The sequence below is a fragment of the Chaetodon auriga genome, chromosome 11 (assembly GCF_051107435.1).
Source record: "Chaetodon auriga isolate fChaAug3 chromosome 11, fChaAug3.hap1, whole genome shotgun sequence".
In the NCBI taxonomy this organism is placed as follows: domain Eukaryota; kingdom Metazoa; phylum Chordata; class Actinopteri; order Chaetodontiformes; family Chaetodontidae; genus Chaetodon; species Chaetodon auriga.
The window spans coordinates 9,411,689-9,432,987 of NC_135084.1; the positions used below are offsets into that span (position 1 = coordinate 9,411,689).

General features: G+C 43.6%; 1 protein-coding gene across 8 annotated transcripts in view; it reads left to right on the forward strand.

Annotated features, from left to right (window-relative positions):
* The window catches only part of LOC143327894 (signal-induced proliferation-associated 1-like protein 2), a 79,806-nt gene that overhangs the window by 28,354 nt on the left and 30,153 nt on the right, over positions 1-21,299 (forward strand). For all 8 annotated transcript variants that reach the window (XM_076742499.1, XM_076742501.1, XM_076742503.1 and 5 more), the window contains exons 2-9: positions 585-2,355; positions 6,769-6,902; positions 8,121-8,309; positions 12,584-12,758; positions 12,956-13,059; positions 14,291-14,448; positions 15,035-15,611; positions 20,651-20,925. In XM_076742499.1, coding sequence (XP_076598614.1) covers positions 840-2,355; positions 6,769-6,902; positions 8,121-8,309; positions 12,584-12,758; positions 12,956-13,059; positions 14,291-14,448; positions 15,035-15,611; positions 20,651-20,925 — 3,128 coding nt within the window. In that variant the 5' untranslated portion in view covers positions 585-839. The remainder of the gene's footprint in view (positions 1-584; positions 2,356-6,768; positions 6,903-8,120; positions 8,310-12,583; positions 12,759-12,955; positions 13,060-14,290; positions 14,449-15,034; positions 15,612-20,650; positions 20,926-21,299) is intronic.

The following is a 21,299-nucleotide window of genomic DNA, read 5'->3' on the forward strand; positions in this document are numbered from 1 at the left end:
GAGGCTGGCAAAAATGATCCTCTCACTCCAAGTACATCATTTGACAAATTTGCTCCTAACCAGTGACATCAGATAAAAAGGCAAAGTGGCGTTGGGATTAAATATACAAAAGTACCCCCCCTGTATAATTTGCTGGCTTGATAATGCTGTGAGCGGTTGGATCAGATAGTGGTACATGCGAACCTTTAGCTGAACATCTGCCTCTTGTTGCTGTAATTTGGTTAACCACCATCTGTCAGGCATTGGCTGAAACAAAGATATACTTCTATCTTGTTATAAACCCATAATAGCACCAGCTCCTCTCAAATACACTAATTAGCCATATTCAATGATGTGCTCTACATAGTTCCAAAACTAATACAGTTCTAAGTACACCTTGGTGGGAGTTTATCACAAGATAACAGGCTACAGACAATTTAGGTCAGCAGTATGATCATTTTTATAGCTGAACTGAATGTGCCGTGTTTTGGAGTCATTTTGAGGAATACAGGCTGCTTCTTCCCATGTTTTAAATGCTTTAAAGTGCCCTACCCCACTTGCTGCGTGCTAACATTTTCTTCTGTGTTTTTGTTTCTGTCTTACAGATTCGACTCCTCCAGCTGTCGTTCTGCATTGGCGGCACACTGTGAGAAAAGACTCCACTCCGCTGTGCCTCAGCACTCCTCAGGCACTTGTCCTTGACATCCAAATGTTGTGTGTCGATCGTCGTGCCAGCCGTCTTCAGTGAGTTATGACGGCGCCTGCTTCATTGACTCAGGAAAGAGGCTCCTCCTCCACTCACATGATGTAATGAAGAAGGGTCCTGAAAGTCTGCTCTTCAAGGGGTCTGCCAGCAGGATATGAGTATTTTGAGCCCTGTGACGGATAACAAATCAAACCTTGTGGGAATTGTGGGAGGCCCAGAAGAATACTCCAGAGCCATGCAGTCAGAAGAGCTATTCGGCAGGAAACTCAAAGCCCTAAATGGTAGCATGGGACCACCAGCCTCCAACATGCAGGGAAAACCTGAAGGTGCTGGCAAAACAAATGGTACTCCAGCCATGCCTAAAATGGGCGTCAGGGCCAGAGTGACAGAATGGCCACCAAGGAAAGATGGGTGGGACGGACGGCCTTCTCCAAACTATCAAAGTGTGATACCAGTATTTCAGAATGGCCAGCAGGAGCATACTGTGGAAATACTGGAGCAAGGCGAAGCAGTCTGTCTGGAGGTAGACTACTCTGACAAATACACATTGAGTGATCTTCTCAGCCACTCCCCACTGAAGGGTCTTCATCCTATCCGTCAACGCAGCAACAGCGATGTTACCATTAGTGACATTGACTCTGAGGACATAATGGACCAGAACGCTGTCAATCCAAACACTGGGGCCTCGCTGCACCGTGAATATGGCAGCACGTCCTCCATTGACCGTCAGGGCCTGAGTGGAGATGGCTTCTTTACCATGCTTAGGGGCTACCGAGTGGACACCCTGGACCACCGTAGCATACCGCCTCTGGGTTTTCCTGAGTTGTTGCGCTGTGATGCCTCCCTCTCCCCTAGCCTGCAGACAGCAGCCCAGATTGCCAGGGGTGAGATAGTCCACATTCCAGGCTACGACTACATAGACAGCTCCTTGCTCTACAGCCGGGAGCGAGAGAAGTCCTTCATGAGGCGTCTAAAATCGGAATCATCTGAAACGTCTCTGTTCAGGAAACTGCGGACCATAAAGAGTGAGAGTGACGCCTTGAGGCTGTCAATAGAGGATGACCGACGACCACTCAGCTTCCAAAAATGCTTTGCACACTATGACGTCCAGAGCGTCCTTTTCAACATCAGCGAGGCGGTGGCAAGCAGAGCTAACTTGAGCCAGAGGAAGAACACCACAACTGGGGCTTCAGCTGCCTCAGCTGGAATAGGGCCTGGAGCTGGTGGACTGTCTGGAGGTGGAGCTGGGCCTGGACCCGGACCAGGTATAGATGGTGGAGCAGCAGGATGTAGCAGTGGAAATGTTCCCATGTTTGAGTCTCCACTGGGCAGCAGGGAGGACTTGAACCCCAAGGAGAACTTAGATGTTGATGAGGGGGATGGGAAGAGCAACAACTTAGTGCTGACTTGTCCACATTTTCGCAACGAGATTGGTGGTGAGGGCGAGAGGAGGATCTCGCTCTCCAGAGCCAACAGTGCCAACTACAGCGGTGTGTCAGAGAGCTGCTCTTTTGAGTCATCTCTAAGTTCCCACTGCACCAATGCAGGAGTCTCTGTGTTGGAGGTGCCTCGAGAAAACCAGCCAATCCACAGAGAGAAAGTCAAACGCTACATCATTGAACACATCGACCTTGGAGCATACTACTACCACAAGTACTTCTATGGGAGAGGTAAGGAATGCTAACAATGAATGTGTGATTTTTTTAGTAGAGGAGATCAAACAATGATGATACAGAGGGATTTAATGACTCAGTGTTGAGCATTACAAAACTTTGCCGGCCAAATCCATTTCCTTGAAACAACACTTTCACAATGCCGTGTGAGAGTTCCCAAATGGAACAGCCTCTGCTCATGGGGTCGGATATCTTAACGGCCCAGTTATTTTTGTAGGACCAGATGAAATAAGGGCCAGAACAATAGCACTCTTGTGTTGGGTGCGAGGGTGTGTGTTTCACTTCCTTGGGAGAGGAACGGTCATGTCCTCTCTGTGATATTGTCCTGAACCCTGTGGAGAAGCTGTGATTAGTCATGTGAGAAGAGAGAGGTGAGCGAGAGGGTGTGTTGCAGCTGTTCCTCACAGGGGCCGCAGGGGTGTCAGGACACCTCCTCTGAAACTTTAGGGTCAGCAAAGCTATGCCAAGGTCCCAGGTCCCCTCATTAAAACACCTATGTGACTGATGCTGGAAATACCATGCTGACCCTGACCCATCACTGCATTATACATATCTGTTTTTCCCACTGTCTGTGCATCTGTGTTCACTGCTCTCAGCAGATTGAGTTACCCATTCTTAAGCCTCCCCAGAAAACAGCTGCTTCACCTTTCACACTGAGGGATGCCTGACCTTCCTCAAAAAGATTCCCTGTATTAAAATATTAGTCAATCGAGGCTCGATGTCTCCAGTCAAGGTTAATGAGACCATTACGAGTCTGCTCTTGTTACAGTGTTTGACTGTACTGCTGAGCTTACTCTGTTAATCATTTACTGTGAAATGTTGCCTCACTCACTGCTCATCCCAAAACTGGTGTAGTTGTTTTATCTATTTAATCTCTTTCTGTGGTAATGCAGGCCAATGTGGGATTGAAATGCCCAGTCTTGCTGTCAGTTTCGTTTGGATGTTATAGCTTTTACGGAAGATGCCTATTTCACAGTATGTGATGTGGCCCTTGCCCTTCTTTCATGAGGTGTTTTATCGGAGAGACAAGTCCGTTGTCGCCTCTGCTTCACCACAAACACACACACATAAAAGCAGACACATAGTCTTACACACAGTTTCACAAACATACCCGCGTGTCACCGCTTTGAGGCAAGCTTTTATCAACCTGGGCTGAACATCGATTGCCCATTGATTGCCTAAAGCCCTCCTTCCCTTAGCAACATGTGTTTTTCTCCCCAGGCTGCCCTAATAGACACACTGTTTCATCCACATGCATGGGCCAAGCTTTGTTGCACACAGGTCATGGTTACATACCGTATGTGGGTAAACATTGAGATATACAGTAGCAGCTGATGTAAACCAGAAGTTCTCAGCCTTTTTGGATGTGGGGAGCAGCTGGCTAGCAAAGAGTGGTCTTGTTTCACAGATCCTCTCCAGTTTTAAGACTTATAAAAAATAATCTGCTTAGAATATCTTTTAACTAAATTTTAACTCTGCATACATTATTCTACACAGTGATGCTCAAACATCAAAGTGAATGAACGAGAAAAACACATTTTGGAGTGGAGAGGGACTGTAACATCAAGTGCAAAATACCTTGTCAAAATAAAAAGATAAAGTTCAAAAGTAAGCTCATTCCTTTATTAGCTCAGTATTTTTGCAGCTTTGCATCTGTCATGATGAAGGAGAGAGAGCGACAGAAAGCGCTCTGGTGTGGGCGAGCGAGAGAGACAGGGAGCGTGCCAATACGCTATTGACAGAGGGAGAGAAGTGTGAAAGTGAAGTTTATTAAATGTCATGGAAAATAACACTCACCGCTCAATGAGAAATTTGCACATATTCACAATCTATCTGTCACAGCGTGAATGATCTATATCAGCGACAGATGGAGGATGTCTCTTTTATTCTGCTTCACCCAGTCTCTTGTGGATGGATGGATGATTGGTTCTTGTCAGATCACATCTTTGCAGCCCAGTACCCAGCGCTGCACTGCACGGACCGGTACCGGGTCACAGCCCTGTCATTGAGAATGACTTATTTAGACCATTCTTTACATGGAGATATGTGACCTGAAATGAAGTCTGTAAAAGTTAAGGATATGAAGTGTAGAACTTTTCCAAAAACTTTGAAGGTATTTCTGCAGAGTGGAGTGACAGCAAGGTGGAAAAGAGGTGTTATTTGATATGACAATCAAAGTCATCCATTTTTCAACCTTTGGCAAATTGTCAACACCAAGTGACGAGTACCAGTGACATGCTATAGAAATGTGTTGACAAAAACCTTTCCTCTACAGTCAACACTGTCTCCCTCACTGTGCCGTTGGTATTCGACTGCCTAGCGGCCTCATATGCGTTGGCAGCCCTCATACCACCATTTGACCTTATGCCTCACAGAGCATTTCCCCTCAGTCCACTGTCCCTGAAGCTATGCATTCCTCAGACGGTTAACCCGGCAGTACCTACATACAGCTAATTCATTATTCATGCTGATATACCCCAGTGTTAATGCCACCATGACAAGAATCAGTGTTTTTATATGGTATGCTCTGCATGGCATAGATGTAAACGTCTGCAGAAATCTGTTAGCGAATGTCAGTGCTTTGAGTCCCTGCTGAGGTTTTTCTTTTGGTGTCGGCTGAATCCAGGTCTTTCTCCCTGTCTTTAGTCTGGATTAGGGAGTGTTTGCTCAAGGCACCGCATATTGTGTGCAAAGCTCTGCTCCTGTCCAGGTCCTAAACAGACAGGCACACGTGCACATGCGCCCACACACACACACGCAAACACACACACGTCTTTAACACACATACTCTGACCTTTATTAGACTAATACTAAGTAAATGTTTTACAATGATACTATATCTTTACAAAATTCTCATTAAGTACAACATATTTTGAGTGTCTTATTCAGGCAGTAATAATGAATTTCAAATTGAGTCTGAAGTCCTCCTAGTAGCTCCCCTAGTGTCCATGAAATTTTTCATTACAATCCCCACAGTACAAAACTGCTTTTCTTGAAGCCTCACCAGAAATTAAGCTATTATTATTAAATCTATAAATTCACGACAAACTGCTTATTAAATTATTTACTATATATATATTTAAATAATTATTATTTGCTGCACACATTAACATCTTGACAGAAGAGGAAAACTCCTTGCATGTCCACAAAGATATATGCATCCTGACCAGGAAATTTAATGGAAATCTCCCCATTGTAGTTTGTCATTGTGCACTGGAGAGGAGACCGTCTGAGCGCCATGAAAATCTCCAGGAAATGTCCCAGAGATCTGGCCATCAGTATTTGAGATAACTTGTCATAGATCAAAGTGTTGGACAAGGGGAAATAACATTTCCTGTGCACGTTGACATAGCTTATTCATGATTTAGATAGTTCAATTGATGGCTGTACTAAACAACTGAACACCAACATCAACAGGCGCGGCCACCAAAATCCTTTCTTTAAATGATATAAATCTTTGTTTTGTTTTGACCATCAGCTCATATAAATAAGTCAGTAAATTAGAAATGACCAGAAATGTCACTAACTTTTCTGCTTATGTTCCACAAAAGGATGCAAATACTCTACATTATCAACTCTCCCCATATATTCTTCCAACCTGCACATGCTATGAAAACAAAAGGAGAAATGCGAGTGATGTATCCCTTACTGTCAGCATGGTTTGCAAAGCCTGTGTTTGCTTCCCTGGAGCAGACTGTCTTATCTGTACTGGTGTGAGTCCAGATACAAAAAGTCCCACAAGCTGTCCTATATTCTCTGGTAGTTCTGAGGGTCTGCATTGTAAAGGTGTGCATGTGGTAGGATCATTAATTCATCACCTCAGAATAAAGAATGCAAAAGATTATTATTTTTTGAGTTAGTCCCAAATCCACCTTTAATATTGAATCACGCTGAACAAAAACCTGCCCTGCCTGCAATAATGCTTTGTTCTCTGTGTGTTTATATCGTGAGAAGCACGACGCTGTGTGAAGTATCTGGGTCAGTGATGGGTCAGAGTGGGTCAAACTTTTCAGGGCTGTATTTCTATTTGTTTATTTACTTAAACTAATCCTAGTGCTGCCACTACAAGCCAGGTTCTAATCCAAAGTGAGTCAGTTTCAAATCTCCACTGGACCCCTGCTGCTTTCTGTAATTGGGGTCACAGCTCACACATCATCAATCTGCAGAAAGTTTTTGCATGAATGAATAAATATTTGAACTCAATAATAGAAATCGTCATTCTGTTGAAGCAGTGATTTGATAAACATTGGAAGAAGGTTACAGATTGTTATCCTGAAAAACATGTCTCTGTGTAGCAATAACAATTTTCACAACTTTGCAAGTTTTTTGGTTCAGTGAAGCCGATGTCATCTCGGAGCACTGTGATTCTCAATGTGTGTTTATTTCCAATCTTTCTTGCTTCACCTCCAGAGCATCAGAACTATTTTGGGTTTGATGACAATCTGGGACCTGTGGCAGTCAGCATCCGCAGGGAGAAGCTGGATGATGGGAAGGAGAAAGAGGGAATGCAGTTCAACTATCGAGTCACGTTCAGAACCAGCCAGGTAACTACACAGATGTGCACTTTTTCTGCTCTACTTGTCTTAAATCAGCGTGAAACTATTACGGATGCATGGTAGGAGAAACCTGCGTGATTTCTATCGTTAAAGAACTGTCTGCTAGCTGCAACATGCTTTTAAAGGATATTTCTCATATATTGCATTCAGCAAAACATGTTATGGTCACTCAGCTCAGGGCTCATTCAAGCAGTACAAGAGTGCAGGAACGCCTCGGTACCCTTGAAAACAAGAAGTGGCTTCTTTCAGCTCTCCGTTCCCAAATCTGCTCCTAGCACCCTAATGTGTCCAGCAATCCTGTGCCAGTTGTGACTCAGTTGGCCAGTGTTACCACCCTGTCTTGCTCACACCCATGCACGCACCCATATGCGCATGCATGTACACACAGGCTGATTAATCCACAAAGTGAGATGCACAGTCTCACTGTCCCTGGTGGTACAGAACCCTCTCCTTGACTGATGCTGGGTGTTCTCATCCACTGAATAATTCAGGTGCAACAGATGTGTCAGGCAGGGAAATGTCATTGATATCCAGTGCCATTCTTGGTTTAGAGCACCACTCCCACGATAAAACAATGTATCTGGGTCATGGTAGCCCTGCAAGTAGCACGCAGAAAATGTTTTAACTCCCCAACCACTGGAGCGTCTATTTGCATGTACTCTTGTCATTTAGCCTGAGCGCTCTCTGCCTCTCTGGCCCACTCTCCCTTCCTCTCTGTGTCTATCAAGTAAACCGCTTTTTAAGCCTCTCTGTCGGACAGCCGTTGACTGCTGACATTCACGTCCACAGGCTGTGCAGATGGAAATGTGATTTATGGGCTTAAATGTGCCTGTGTTGTTCCAAACAACAACATAAGGTTACAGAGTGGGTGTTCTGAAGCAGTTTGGGTTATCATTTACCGACACATTAATGATCTTGATAGTAAAATACCACTTAACATCTAGTGCTCAGTTAGCCTATTTTAATTATTTAGAATATGAGCTACCAGTGCCTTTCAATGGAGCTGTATTGAAGCCACTGCTCTAAATAACACGATAAAACATAAAGGCATGTTATGCCTGGTTCAGGTAGCGGCTAGCATATAAGTCTGGTTTGCATTTGCAACATTTTGAAGTTAAAATATAATGGCTCAAGAAAAGTGTGGCCTGTAAGATCCAAATGAATACAACCACTGATTCACACACTTTGACCTCTCTCTTCTGTCAGCTGACCACACTCCGTGGAGCCATCCTGGAGGATGCCATTCCATCCACAGCGAGACACGGGACGGCCCGCGGCCTGCCGCTGAAAGAAGTGCTTGAATATGTCATCCCTGAGCTGAATATCCAGTGTCTGAGGCTGGCCCTCAACTCCCCCAAGGTCCCGGAGCAGCTACTGAAGCTGGATGAGCAGGGGGTGAGTACACTGACGTGCCCTCAATGATGATGAAGCAGCACTGGAGCAATCTGCGGTTGAGTGCCTTAATCATGGACATTTGTAAATAGGGAACAGTAGTTATTAAAGGAACAGTGTAACATTTTTTACACACATTTGTTTATTGAAGCTAAAGCCATAGCCCATTCGCTGCCCTCACATATATTTTCTTTTTCTATTTACCATTTCATTTTGAAGCCATTAGTGCCACATATCAGTATTATGAATGATGCTTTGGAATTAGAGAATGATGGACTCTGTTGATATTATGATAGATTTTCCATTTAAGGTATATCTGTCTGTGTTTCTAACATTTGCGTCGGCTATAGAAGGAAACAGGGGAGGGATTAACTTCAAATAGCACGAACCTTTGTCCCATATGTGGGTTGCTTATTATAGATGAACACAGGCTCCCGGGTGGAGGCATAAGACAGCCAATATCACACTTAAATAGAATCAATATGAATCCCGCTGTCTCTGTAGCCAGAATCGACTGCTTTGACACACATTTTCTGCTGATAGGACACTCAAGCTAAAGTAACTCACCTTGGACAACTTACTTATCTGAGAGCAGGTAATTTGGTATTCTGCCTGGATGGCAAGGGATGTCATGTTGCATTATCTCTGTTTGAATAAAATGGCTATTAGTGATACGGGCTCTCTGTATTTACAGGTGTCAGAGATGGATTCATTGTGTGATCTTAAGGCCTTTATTTTCTCATCTAATAAAACTGCGAGAGCGTGGGGGGATTAGCAAGTGCTGTATTGCTTATCTTACTATCAGAGAATGGGCAGCTTATTAGTGTAATTACATTCATTAGCATGAGCCCATCCTTCCAAATGACAGGGGAAAGGCTCTTATAATGGAAAGTGTCAGCTATGTCCCTCTTGTATATTAAGACGGTGTTACGCACATAAACAAGAGCAGTGTAGTGTGCTCTTGAAAAGCAAGTTAAATGCACTTAAGATGATGACAGACTTTGTGTATCCAATTATGGCAAAGTAACATTGTAAGTAAGTGCTCCAGGAAGTTCTTCCTGCCGGATCTCGAGGAGCTGCTGTGGGAGTTTGTTCACCTGCCGTACAGCTTCCCCTGGGTTTGGTGTGAGAGACTGTCTGCAGATACAGACTTTGATTTAAGACAGAAACTGACACATTGAGGGGAAAAGAAGCAATAAAGTCATCTAGGAAACTACTTTCAGAGGAGGAGAGCCCAGGCTAAGTGGGGCTTAAAGCTCTTCCAACTGGCACTCTTCCTCACAGACCTCAAACCAAACGCCCAGTGGAGGCCAGTTTTTTTATATTTGGACATCAGTATTTTTGTACACTCTGTTTTAATCATTAATGTTATGCTTGCCGTGCAAATGTTTAACAGTCAAGCACCCCGTAATCTTCTTTTTAACCAAGCTGGACTTTCACCGCCCCTCTAATGTGTTTATGTGAAGAAGCTAATACTGGAAAGGAGGGACTGCAGCTCAGAAATAGAGTGGTCTGACAGGCCTGTTTTTGTTTGTTTGAGTGCATAATTTTCTTCTGCCGCATGTAGAAGGCTTTATTTGTAGAAGTTTAATGTGTATGCACACTGCTGAGGACGATGATGATGATGATGGTAGTCCTCTGTTTTTGTGTTTTGAGTGTGTGTATGTGTGTGAAAAGGCTTCTTTTTGCTGTGAACAGACGCCCGGTGTGTGAGATTATCCTGGAGCAGGGCAGCCTTTGCGATATCCTCATGATCAGTTCTGCAGAAAGAATATCCCTGAAAGCGTGTTGCAGACTATGCTGTAATGGCCCTGGATGTAAGAAGAGCGCAGGCATATGTGAATGTGTTTTAGATCACATTTTAGATGAGTGAACTGACTGTATGCGGATGGACTGGGAAAAGCATTAGGCTGCATTTGAAATGTGATTTTAGGTGATAGAAATCACAAATGATACATTCTTCTAAGGAAGCCATTGCTGTAAAATGTGTACCCGTAGTTAATTCTGATACTGCTTGAAGCTGTATCAGAATTAAATATTTCAAGCTCAACAAATTATCTCCTCCATAATCTGAAAAAACATGTTCACCGCACTGCTCCGTATCGTAATGTGACACCGCCCAGTTGCATTCTGCCAGTCAAGTTTTGCGGCAGCCCTCCAATATTCAACAGGTAAAGCCTTTGCAGGACCGTAAATCACTCCCGATGCCCACGGCGACAGCTCAACTCTGAAGTATAATTTGGGATCAAGTGAGATTTGTTCCACAAGTTCAGGAGAGTAATCTACCACCTGCTGAGGCTGTTATTGCAGTGCCAAAAAAATCACCTCTCCCTTATATGAATCAGTCCCTTGTCATGACATTGAAACTTCAGGATTAACTTGGTGACATTATGTAGTGACCAGAATTTACCCCCTTCATTTCCCCCCTCATCCACATCCCATGTTCCTCTTTTTAGATATCACGGCTGTGGGGCTTGAACTTGTCTGCACCCAAAACAGCGATAGATATCTGTGTAATGGTACCTCGTGATTGTAGCAAGGTTTTGGCAGCCATATTTTGGATTATTGCCGCATCGGGACACTGCAGTGCAGACAGATGTCACAGTGTTGTGTGTGTTGTGTTAGGACACTGCTGTATCCCTCAGGTGCATCTCAGAGCTCTCATAAGGGAATGTTGTCCCCATTTCGCTCTCTGTTCATTAAGTATCTTTCCATTTTTAAGGGGTTTTTTGTCGAAGAGAAGGAGAGGGGAGAGTTTTCGACACCCTCCACTCCGGACAGATCCCAAGAGAAGGACAGGGGAAAAACATACATAAAGAGAGATCAAATTACTGCTTTCTCGCAACCTATACACAGATTTTTTACCAAGTTGAATATTTTAGCTTATCACAGATCAGTCAGATGGGTTATAGTTTTTTTCTATGGCTGCTCTACCTTATCAGAAACTGATGCCGCCAAAAACATATCAGAGTTTACACAATGAGCTTCACCTGAGGAACGTTACTCATCTGTATATGTTTTATGTGTCCCGATGGGTTTGCACTTTTTCAGGCAGCATGAAATTTGTACCAAAGGGCAACATGATTGTCCTTCCCATGAGGCAGTCTGCTAAGAGGAGCAGGAGGTTAAGTGAGCCCATATAATGCAGGATAAAAAATAGGAGACCACATCATTGCACATCATGCCACTTCCACTGGGTTTGATGGTATAATAGCTTTCCGCCACCGCAGGAGCTTCAGTTCAAAGCAGACTGCCTGATGGAGGGAGTCATCATTGCAACAGTGTCGGGCGCTCACCAGAAACTGATAACCTGTAATGGAGGAAAAAGACAATTCCAATTTGTTTCAGCATATAGATTATTTGTTGGCTTCTGACATTCTGAGAAACCCTCTCTTCTGTCCACATCGACACATTTACCCTGGGTCAAGATCATGTTGTCCTCAGCTGCAAATATTGGGCAACAGGTGCCGAACGCAGGAGGCTATTTTTTCATCTATTTTTTCCCTCTGTGACTCTCTTTCTTGGCCAACATCAGGGAGCTATAATCCATGAAAGATTCATGTTGGTGGAGAGGCCTCTCTCAGTCTGTCTCACAGTGCAAGAAGAATCACTGTGGATGTTTTATTTCTTCTGTCTCTGACAAGTTTGTATCAGACCTATAGTTTCTGTGTAATATTAATGCTGGCAGTGAAAACCTGTGAGATTTGACCGGCTTGTCTATGAATACTCCTCTGTGTGAATAAGACATTTATCTTCATTGAGGTGCTCTTTGTTGAGCAGTGACTGAATTAAAAGTATTTTATAAGCGGGGTGTTGGAAAGATCAATGCTGCTGCCATTCAGTGCCTGCTACTTGTGTTTCACTGCCACAGTGAGGACTTTACCAAGCGAAAGTATTGCTTAAGGAAGTGTTTTTAGAAAGGATTAAAACGCTATTGCTGGCAGCTTATAGAGCTGTCTCCCATTAACCAAAGCTATCCTGCTATATGTCACCCTTGTTGCTCTGCAGCTGCTCTTAAGTAGCAGCTATTAGCTCGGCTTGATTTATGCTCTGCTCAGAGCTCCTGAGAGTTCACAGCCTGGCTTCACAAAAGGGGATTTAAGCTCTCTCCTAGAAGGGTTATGAAGGCCTTTGCATTAGCTGTGACATGATGGAAAGTGGGCTCTCGCATGCTTTTGAGTGCATAATGTACAGTATGTGTGAGTGGGGTGTGTGATACTTCAGCGACAGGAAATCATACTTACTCACTGAGTGTCTGTGTATATTCCTTGTTGCAGCTAAGCTTCCAGCACAAGGTGGGAGTGCTTTACTGCAAGGCGGGACAGAGCACAGAAGAAGAGATGTACAACAACGAGAGTGCTGGACCGGCATTGGAAGAGTTTTTAGATCTGCTCGGCCAGAGGGTGCGCCTCAAAGGCTTCACCAAGTACAGAGCCCAGCTGGATAACAAGAGTAAGATAAAACACATATCGAACTAAATATTTACAAAGTGCAAGCCCACACACACCTCTAACCCTGCTGAGTGCAGCCTCTACATATCTTTAATCTTGATTTCTGTCCAGTTACATCATCAGCTTATTTAATACAATGGCCTTTTGTAATGAGGCCTGAGATCTTGACTGCCCTGCGCTGTCCTGTCTGTGTTACAGCGGATTCCACAGGCACACACTCTCTCTACACCACCTACAAGGACTATGAGCTGATGTTTCATGTGTCCACCATGCTCCCTTACACACCCAACAACAGACAGCAGGTCAGTAAATTCTACTCACTCTGTCCCTTCTAGCAGACCATCATGTTTGCTTTTCTATGTGGTAAGCCAGCATCTAATGATTGTAATGGTGGTCCCTGAGCAGCTTCCTTTTAGGATATCTTCAATCTCTGCCCCTTCCAATCTTCCCCAGAGGCCCATTTTGCCACGGTAATGACCTATCTGTTGAAAGCATGGGCATTGCCATGGTAACAATACCCCAAAGTAGGATTTTAATCAATGCATCCCCAGGGGCTGGACCTGGCGTGGTATTAGATGGGCCTCTGTGTCTGTCTGCACTAACAAGTGGAATTAAGTGGATGTAGTAGTGCGCTGGTGAACGACAGCCAGATAAAGCCATGATTACAGAAGTTCACCATCTCTGCACGCCTTGTACGGAAGTACTTTTTGAGCCCATAGTAAAAGCTATAGCTACAACCCTGCAGAGATAATAACAGTGAAGATACCGGCAGAGCTGGTAAGTAAGTCAGGGGCAGGATTTACAGTGAAGCACTGCAGAGACCTAATCTCTCATGTGCATCTAAAACGTCTGATTGGCAGGATTTTGGCCAGGGTTCTTTCTCTTTTCTCCTCTTTCAATTGTATTTCATGCAATGGGATAGTTCAATTTAATCCCTGTTGTTAATCTTTCTGCAGGCCCAAACCAAGCTGACCCTACTCATCCCTTCATCCTTTCCAATTCACCTCTGTACCCTCTAATCCTGCTTGTTTCAAGCTCTTGCTGACCCTCACTGACAACTCTATAGCAGCTAGAGAATGCAGTTAACAATCCACACAAGCCGACGATACAAAGAGTTTAAATTGTATTTGGGGGAACATGTTTCCTTCACCCAAAAGATCTTAAATTGTGCGAGTCGAATGCATCTATCTCATTCAAAAAGCCCTTTATCTTGATTTCAAACATAAAAATTTCAGAAGAAAAATATGAAGCTGTATGAGTCAGTACATCTGCAGGCTGTGTGTAAAGCTCTGTAAATTGTTCGGTGTTCTGCTTCTGGTGCTGGCACAGACATTATATGCAGTTTGTCACTTGACATTGAAATGTTATGGGGATATTCTTGACCTGTCCACTCAAATGCTTTCAAACCAGGGAGAGCTAACCTATAAATAAATCGAAATATGTGTCCTGTTGAGCTCTTCTGCTACATTTCACCCTTCATATGATGCCTTTTCTCCATGTATTTGACTGCATTTCTCCCTTGTTTTTGAACAGTTATTAAGGAAGAGGCACATTGGCAACGATATTGTCACCATAGTATTCCAGGAGCCTGGGGCCCTTCCTTTCACTCCAAAAAACATCCGCTCCCATTTCCAACATGTGTTTGTTATCGTCAAAGTCCACAACCCCTGCACTGATAACGTCTGCTACAGGTAAATAGAACAAGCATGCACCACTCCTGCAAGGCTGTCTCAAAGCGTTTCCACTCCTCACCATGGCATAAGAAGCACACTCATATCCTCAAGACAATTTGGAGGAACGTGTTTATCTTTTGATGTGCTTTACATAAATGACTTCATGCCAAATGGCTGTACATGAACTTTTGAGAGCACTTAATTTGAAAAAAATAATAATAATAGCCTGCTGAGTGCTTTCTGTGGTTTCTGTCATGACTTCATAGTAATGTGCGGGAATCACAAGGCTCTTTTCATCTGTTCAGTGATGATACAGTTATTATCTTCAGAGACACCTTGAAATTATGACTTACGACTCTCTCCTTGAGTGTTTCTGAAGTCAAGACAACTCTTGTTAATAACATAGCATTTGTTGAACAGACCAAGATTAGTCTGAGCTCCTCTCAGTCTTCACGCCAGAGATAATTTCCCTGAAAGCCATATAATTTAAACGCTCTTCAAATGGCTGCTTATTATACGTACAGTTCAATATTTCTTCACATCTTTTAGTTCCTCTTTACTGTCACCACTACATTAGATTAATTAACTCCATCCTGTTTTTCAGCGTCGCTGTGTCCAGATCTAAAGACGTGCCTCCGTTCGGCCCCCCTATTCCCAAGTCTGTAACTTTCCCAAAGTCAGCAGTTTTCAGGGACTTCCTGCTTGCCAAGGTCATCAATGGAGAAAATGCTGCACACAAGTCAGAGAAGTTCCGTGCCATGGCGACTCGTACGCGACAGGAGTACCTGAAGGACCTGGCTGAGAACTTTGTCAGCACAGCTACTATTGACAATGCTGTCAAATTCAGCTTCATCACCCTCGGCGCCAAGAAGAAGGAGAAGGTGAAACCCAGGAAGGACGCACATCTGTTCAGCGTGGGAGCCATCACCTGGAGCGTCCGTGCCCGCGACTTCGGTCAGTCGATGGACGTAGACTGCTTGCTCGGCATTTCCAACGAGTTCATCGTGCTCATCGAGGAAGAATCGAAAAATGTGGTCTTCAACTGCTCTTGTCGTGACGTCATTGGCTGGACCTCAGGGATTATGAGCATTAAGATCTTCTATGAGCGCGGGGAGTGTATCATGCTGTCTGCCCACGACAACTGCGGAGAAGACATCAGGGAGATGGTGCAAAGACTAGAGGTAAGATCCGTAACAACTCAACTGTATTAGTCTCTGTCATTTAAGTGGTCTTAATATCTGCTGGATTAGGAACCGTCTGATCCTTGTAGCATCCGTATATCCCTGTGTCTTCCTTTTTGATGTCTGAGTGCTGTTATCTTAGGCCCAGTGCTGGATTTTGCAGGTTTTTAACAAGATTTTTACATTTCCTTGCTATTGCAGTTTTGTTGTCCACTGATTGAATGGCCTTGTCTTATCTTATGAGAACTTTCTTGTAAGACTCTCAGTCCCAGTACCTAATAATGTTTTGAAAAGGAGTTCAGCCGTATAATGTGCCTAGAAAGTGACACATAAGCAACTCCCACAAAACATGGAATAGTACTGTCATCAAAATTACCCAGTAAATCTATTCTGACTGTGTTTCACACATAAGCTGCATGGCATGTGAAGGAAAATGGCTGCCTTTGCTTTAAATGGTGCAGTGAGGCATTTCACTTTGAGATATTTGTGGTCCCTCTGTGGTGAAACAATGCATTCTACAAATATTGCTCTTGCCATTGTAGCTTTACTACTTACCACAAACCTTTTTATTTTATTTTCATCATTATGTCAGCAGAAAACGTTGCTTGTTTAACCTATATCTATCCTGTCAAGTCTCATGTGTTACAACTCTACATATGCTGAGCTTCCAGTCTTTTATTTTCTTTCCTTGTGGTTTTTTTCGCTGCCTTTTTTCTCAGCATCGTAAGAATGTGGCTTACAGAATGAACCCAAAACTTAGTTGTTTGTCTGACTTCCCCCTCTTCTGTCTACCTGCCCCTGTTTGGGTTGCACAGAGACGGGAGTGTCACTTGAATGTGAAACCGTAAAGTGAATTCAATAGAGTCTAGAGAGGATTATGGACCTCCTGTTGATCGCTTTCTTTGGCTCATCACAAAGAATCAGCAGAGGTGTACAGTCAACTGTTAAGGTCACACTAGTACAGATGATGTCCTGCTCTTGGTCTGGATAAACCATTAAAAAAAATAAAGCCAAAGCCGCTCCCTGCAGCACTCTGTTAATTTAATGGAGTGAAAGATTGGCGATGATTTGATTGTTGCTCGTTCTTGATTTTACGGATATTTGGACACAGGTGCAGGAGAAGGCAGCTTAAACAGGACACCAACCCAGTTTTGAAGGGGAAGAGAGGAAACAGACACATTTTTTGGGTCTGACAGACTAAGAATAGAGGACACTTGGCCTCAGACTACTTCACTCCTATAGAGAGCTACCCACTTAGGCCAAGTTTTCTCATCCCCGTTTTGTAGTTCTGCCTTAGCCATCTGCACAACTCGGCGGCCTTGGTTACATTGTGTGATTTTTGGGGTCAGGTGGGTCTAGGTACCTTTCAAGTGCAGAAAAAATAGGTCAAAACACCTGGGTCCCCAGCTTGGAGTCTGGCATCCGATGCCTTGTTTCCGCTCCTTGTGTTGCTGCGTAAGCTTGCATTTCCTTTTCTGGTTTCCATGATTTGTTTACCGAACCTCGAATCAGGCAACCCTTTGTTTCCTTTAAATAACATTGATGTTGAATCCCAAAATCCAAACCTGAGCTGTGCATGACCTTATTTCTGCCTGTGTACTCTCTTCCACTTATCCCTTTGGTAACCTCATCAACAGTTTCAAAATTTTTCTACAGATTCTTGCCAGCATATCATCAGTTCAGCCAACAACATGGGAGTAACAAGCCATTTCCTGCTAAAAAAACACGAACAAGAACCTCATTCTTCTTAGGATTACAGTAGGCAGTGATAATTACACCTTTTTTATTATCACCTTTTGCAGTGAACTATTAGAAATTCGAATGAACTAAAGTAAATGTGAACAGGAGTACCAAGGTTTTGCATATCCCAATCACCTCAATAACCACACGATCCTGAAGTATTTACCAGAATTAATCTTAAAAGGACACGGATGTCATTCAGCGTCTACTCAACTCATCATAAGAAAGGACAGTGCAGGATATATTAGCATTTGTGATTAGCCAGAGGACATCGCTTTCTCATTCACTATGCAAATATCCTTTCACATTTACTGTCCACTTACCCACGGGATTTCTGAGGGATATTTCGCAGGGGAAAGCTCAGAATAAGCATTAATAAGTGGGTGGCTCTTTGTGTTACTCACTCAGACAGTGGAGCAGCAGCAGTAGGCAGATTTGGGTATGAGCTGACCGTGCATACTTTGTCCCAAAGGTGTCTGTGATGTCCCAGAGGTTGACTCGAATCATGTTTCATGGGGAGGATTTACAGGCTGCCGGACCTGTGATGTAATGTGAACCAGAGTGAACAGATTGCTCACTGTAACACACAGAGGAGCCCAGTGTGGGAGCACAGCTAAAAGCTTTGTGATAACGTCCTGCTCTCCGGCGTGTTGCTGAGCTGGGTGGCCTTGTGTTCAGCTTTTATTAGACAAGCCATCTTTTCCATGTATGCATTGTTGTTTTTTTGTTGTTGTTGTGTCCTGAACAAAATACAGTCTTGCACACCTTGGATGTTTCTTTTTGTACTACAAATAAGGGCAAATGGCCGCATCTGCTATAGATGTGAGTGGAAGAAGAGGCAAAGTACCCAAATTGAAATGAGGACAAAATACCATGACAATAAATCCCTTTTTTGTCAGCAACATCTCAATCGATGTTTTGCATTTTTACTTAACTACTTCAATGATTAATAGATTGCTATATATGTTGTTGATTCATTGACAGGTGACAGTAATGCCATGGCTCAGGGCTACTCTTGCCTCATTAAGCAAAACTGTGCTGTATCACTGCCCTGGATACAGATATTGAATCCTATGAGGATTACAAACATACATCCCAGAGGAATGGAGTGGCTTTAGATTTACTGATCTGTGCCTCAGTTGTTTGAAGTTCAATGGGATGACAAGGTTTTGTCATGTCTGTGAAACATGCTACTCCAGACGGTGTCATCAGTGTCAAAGCTGCTTCTGACTGTCAGACCTCTCACTGAGGATCAACGCCAGCAACACTGCTTGACAACAGATTTGAGGCTGATACTGGTTGTTTCCTCAGGGCAGTTTTATGTCACCAGTCGTTGGACTCCATTAGGCTCTGCATGGAAACATGCGCGCGCACGTGTACGCACACACACACACACATGTTCACTTGCCATGCTTCATGTCACCATCCTTATCAGAATAGCATTACAGGCCACAAATCCCTCCTATGAGATAATGAGTGTCCTGTTAGCTTCAGCCGTTATGGATTTGGGCCATTCGGAGCAGAACCTGGGCACATTAATTTTCAGGATGGACTGAATAAAGGGTCTTGATGAAGGCATTTAGAAAGCTATTACTTAGGCCTAATGAATTTCTGACAAAGGGCAGTTTGATTCATGGTCCCTAATACCCAGGCCAATGCCTTCCGCGTACACAGGCCATTTACTTCCAGACTTTGTCCCCAGAGAACATTTGGACTTCACATTCCCAATTTCTTTTGCCCTTGATGTTTTATTCAAAGTGATTGTTTAGTTTGTGGGTCACCTTACCAAAGTGCTCCTCTAGTTTTATCTGTCTTTGAAAACTGAGTCTTCGGGCATGTATTTATTGCAGAAAGAGAGATTGTGACTTAACTAATGTCACCAACAGGATGAGTACTCTCCTCAGTTAATAAACTTTGAGGATTGGGTCTCGCTATGAGGTCCATCATGGTTGTCTTGGGTCCCCTGTCACACAGTGGGGTAGGATTTCTGCCAGTGTGAGAATCTGGTGGAGTGTTGACAGGCCATAGTCTGAGTTAATGTGTCCCTGAAGCCAGCTGCCACTCTGAGGCAAATGGAGGCAGTCACCCACAGCTGAACCAAGACTAATCTGATGGGTGATTAAAGCTCATGGGATGTAGTGTGAGGTTTTTTTTCCAGTCGTGTCACAAGAAAACTGGAAGAAACTATCCAGTCCTACTTTGTACCTACACATATTTAAGCTCAGTCACTAAGGTGAACTTAGATCACCGTAGTGACTGAGTAGCAAGTTTTCCTCTCTGCTCAGTCTGGCCATTGCGTGATTTACTGAAACATTGCTGCTAATGCAAGACGGTTGCTTGAACTTCACTTGAACCTGAATTGCATTAAAGCAGAGGCTTAGGCAGGCCACCGCTGAGCACAGTGAGCGACTCAATTTGCATGCAAGTACATAATTGGACAAGAACCAACTTTAAGTTTCATCCAAGCACACAATTAGACAAGCAGCGACTGTCCAGCAAGTATTCATGGGTGAAGTCTCAAGTGTATGACTGCAGTCCCCAGAATTGCAAGAAAAGAGTGATAATTTTTTTCACTGTGGATGTGAATAAAGCATGTTCACCAGCTGCCAGTTGATGCAGATTATGTGTTAATGTACAAATGTTGTGCTCCAAAGTCCTCTTTCAGAAATTAACTCTGGTTAATAGACTTAGTTTTATGGACAAGTCCGTGTCTGATCGGCCAATTTGACCCTCATTCCCTACGCACAGACATACTGTACTTAGAGTGTCCACAGGGACAGGGGTGTATTTGTGTGTGCAGTGCATGTGTGGTTTGGCTGCTTCTCTGCAGCTCTGAGGCTAAATCAATTAGCTCAAAGACGTATTCTCCTATTAACTTCCATTTGGAGAGGTTTTATGAATTAGCCAAATAAACATGCTCATGCACCTCTGCCTCAGGACAGCGTTTTCACTCTGCTCTAATAGTATTATTCTTGTTTGTGTTTTTCTTCTGTAATAAAACCCACACGCATCTATTAGGAAGGATGGAAATTGTACGCTGTTGACAGCTACTGTTAGAATATACTGTATTAGCTCAGAAGGCTCTTATTAAGCTCAATTTCCAGTCTTTCTCTGTCTGCCATCTCATGCTTGTTTTCTGTTTTGTTCTTTGGATTCCTGACAGTCTACTGTCCATTTCACGTGTTGAACTTTTTCTGCTTACATGTCTCAAAATTCTGCTGTTTTCATGACTCAGCAATGCAGTCAAGACAAAATGTTGTTGTAGGTAATGAACAAATTGATTCTGGTTCTGTTTCCAGATCACCACCAGAGGTTGCGAGACGTCAGAGATGACTTTGCGTCGGAATGGCCTTGGCCAGCTCGGTTTCCATGTCAACTTTGAAGGCATCGTGGCCGATGTGGAACCCTTTGGCTTTGCTTGGAAGGCAGGGCTTAGGCAGGGCAGCCGACTGGTGGAGATCTGCAAGGTGGCTGTTGCTACTCTCACCCATGAACAAATGATTGACCTACTGCGCACATCTGTCAGCGTCAAAGTGGTTATAATCCAGCCTCATGAAGACGGTACCCCACGAAGGTAACTCCTCAACTTTGTTTTCTTATTTTTACGTAAAAAACAACACTTTCTTGCAACTCTGCAGACCCAAGATGCTTACAACATGTATGCAAACTTCTGTTGTCTTTCAATGTTGGCTGTCCTGCTGTGGTTAGTGAGACAGAGAAGCAGGTGCTCCTCAAGAATGTATGAAGTCATAACAGAAGAGTGGTTTCTTTTCCTTGTTCTTCCATGCAGCTGGGGTAAATTAGCTTGACATTTGCTCTCATGTTTGAGATGATTAGCATAAAGAAATGCTTACATACTGTTTTTGTTGCACACGGTTTGATGTTGTTCTCTACTGATTTCTCTAGAGAGGAGACTCTCTTTGTATTGATGTGGCTTTGTTGCAAGGG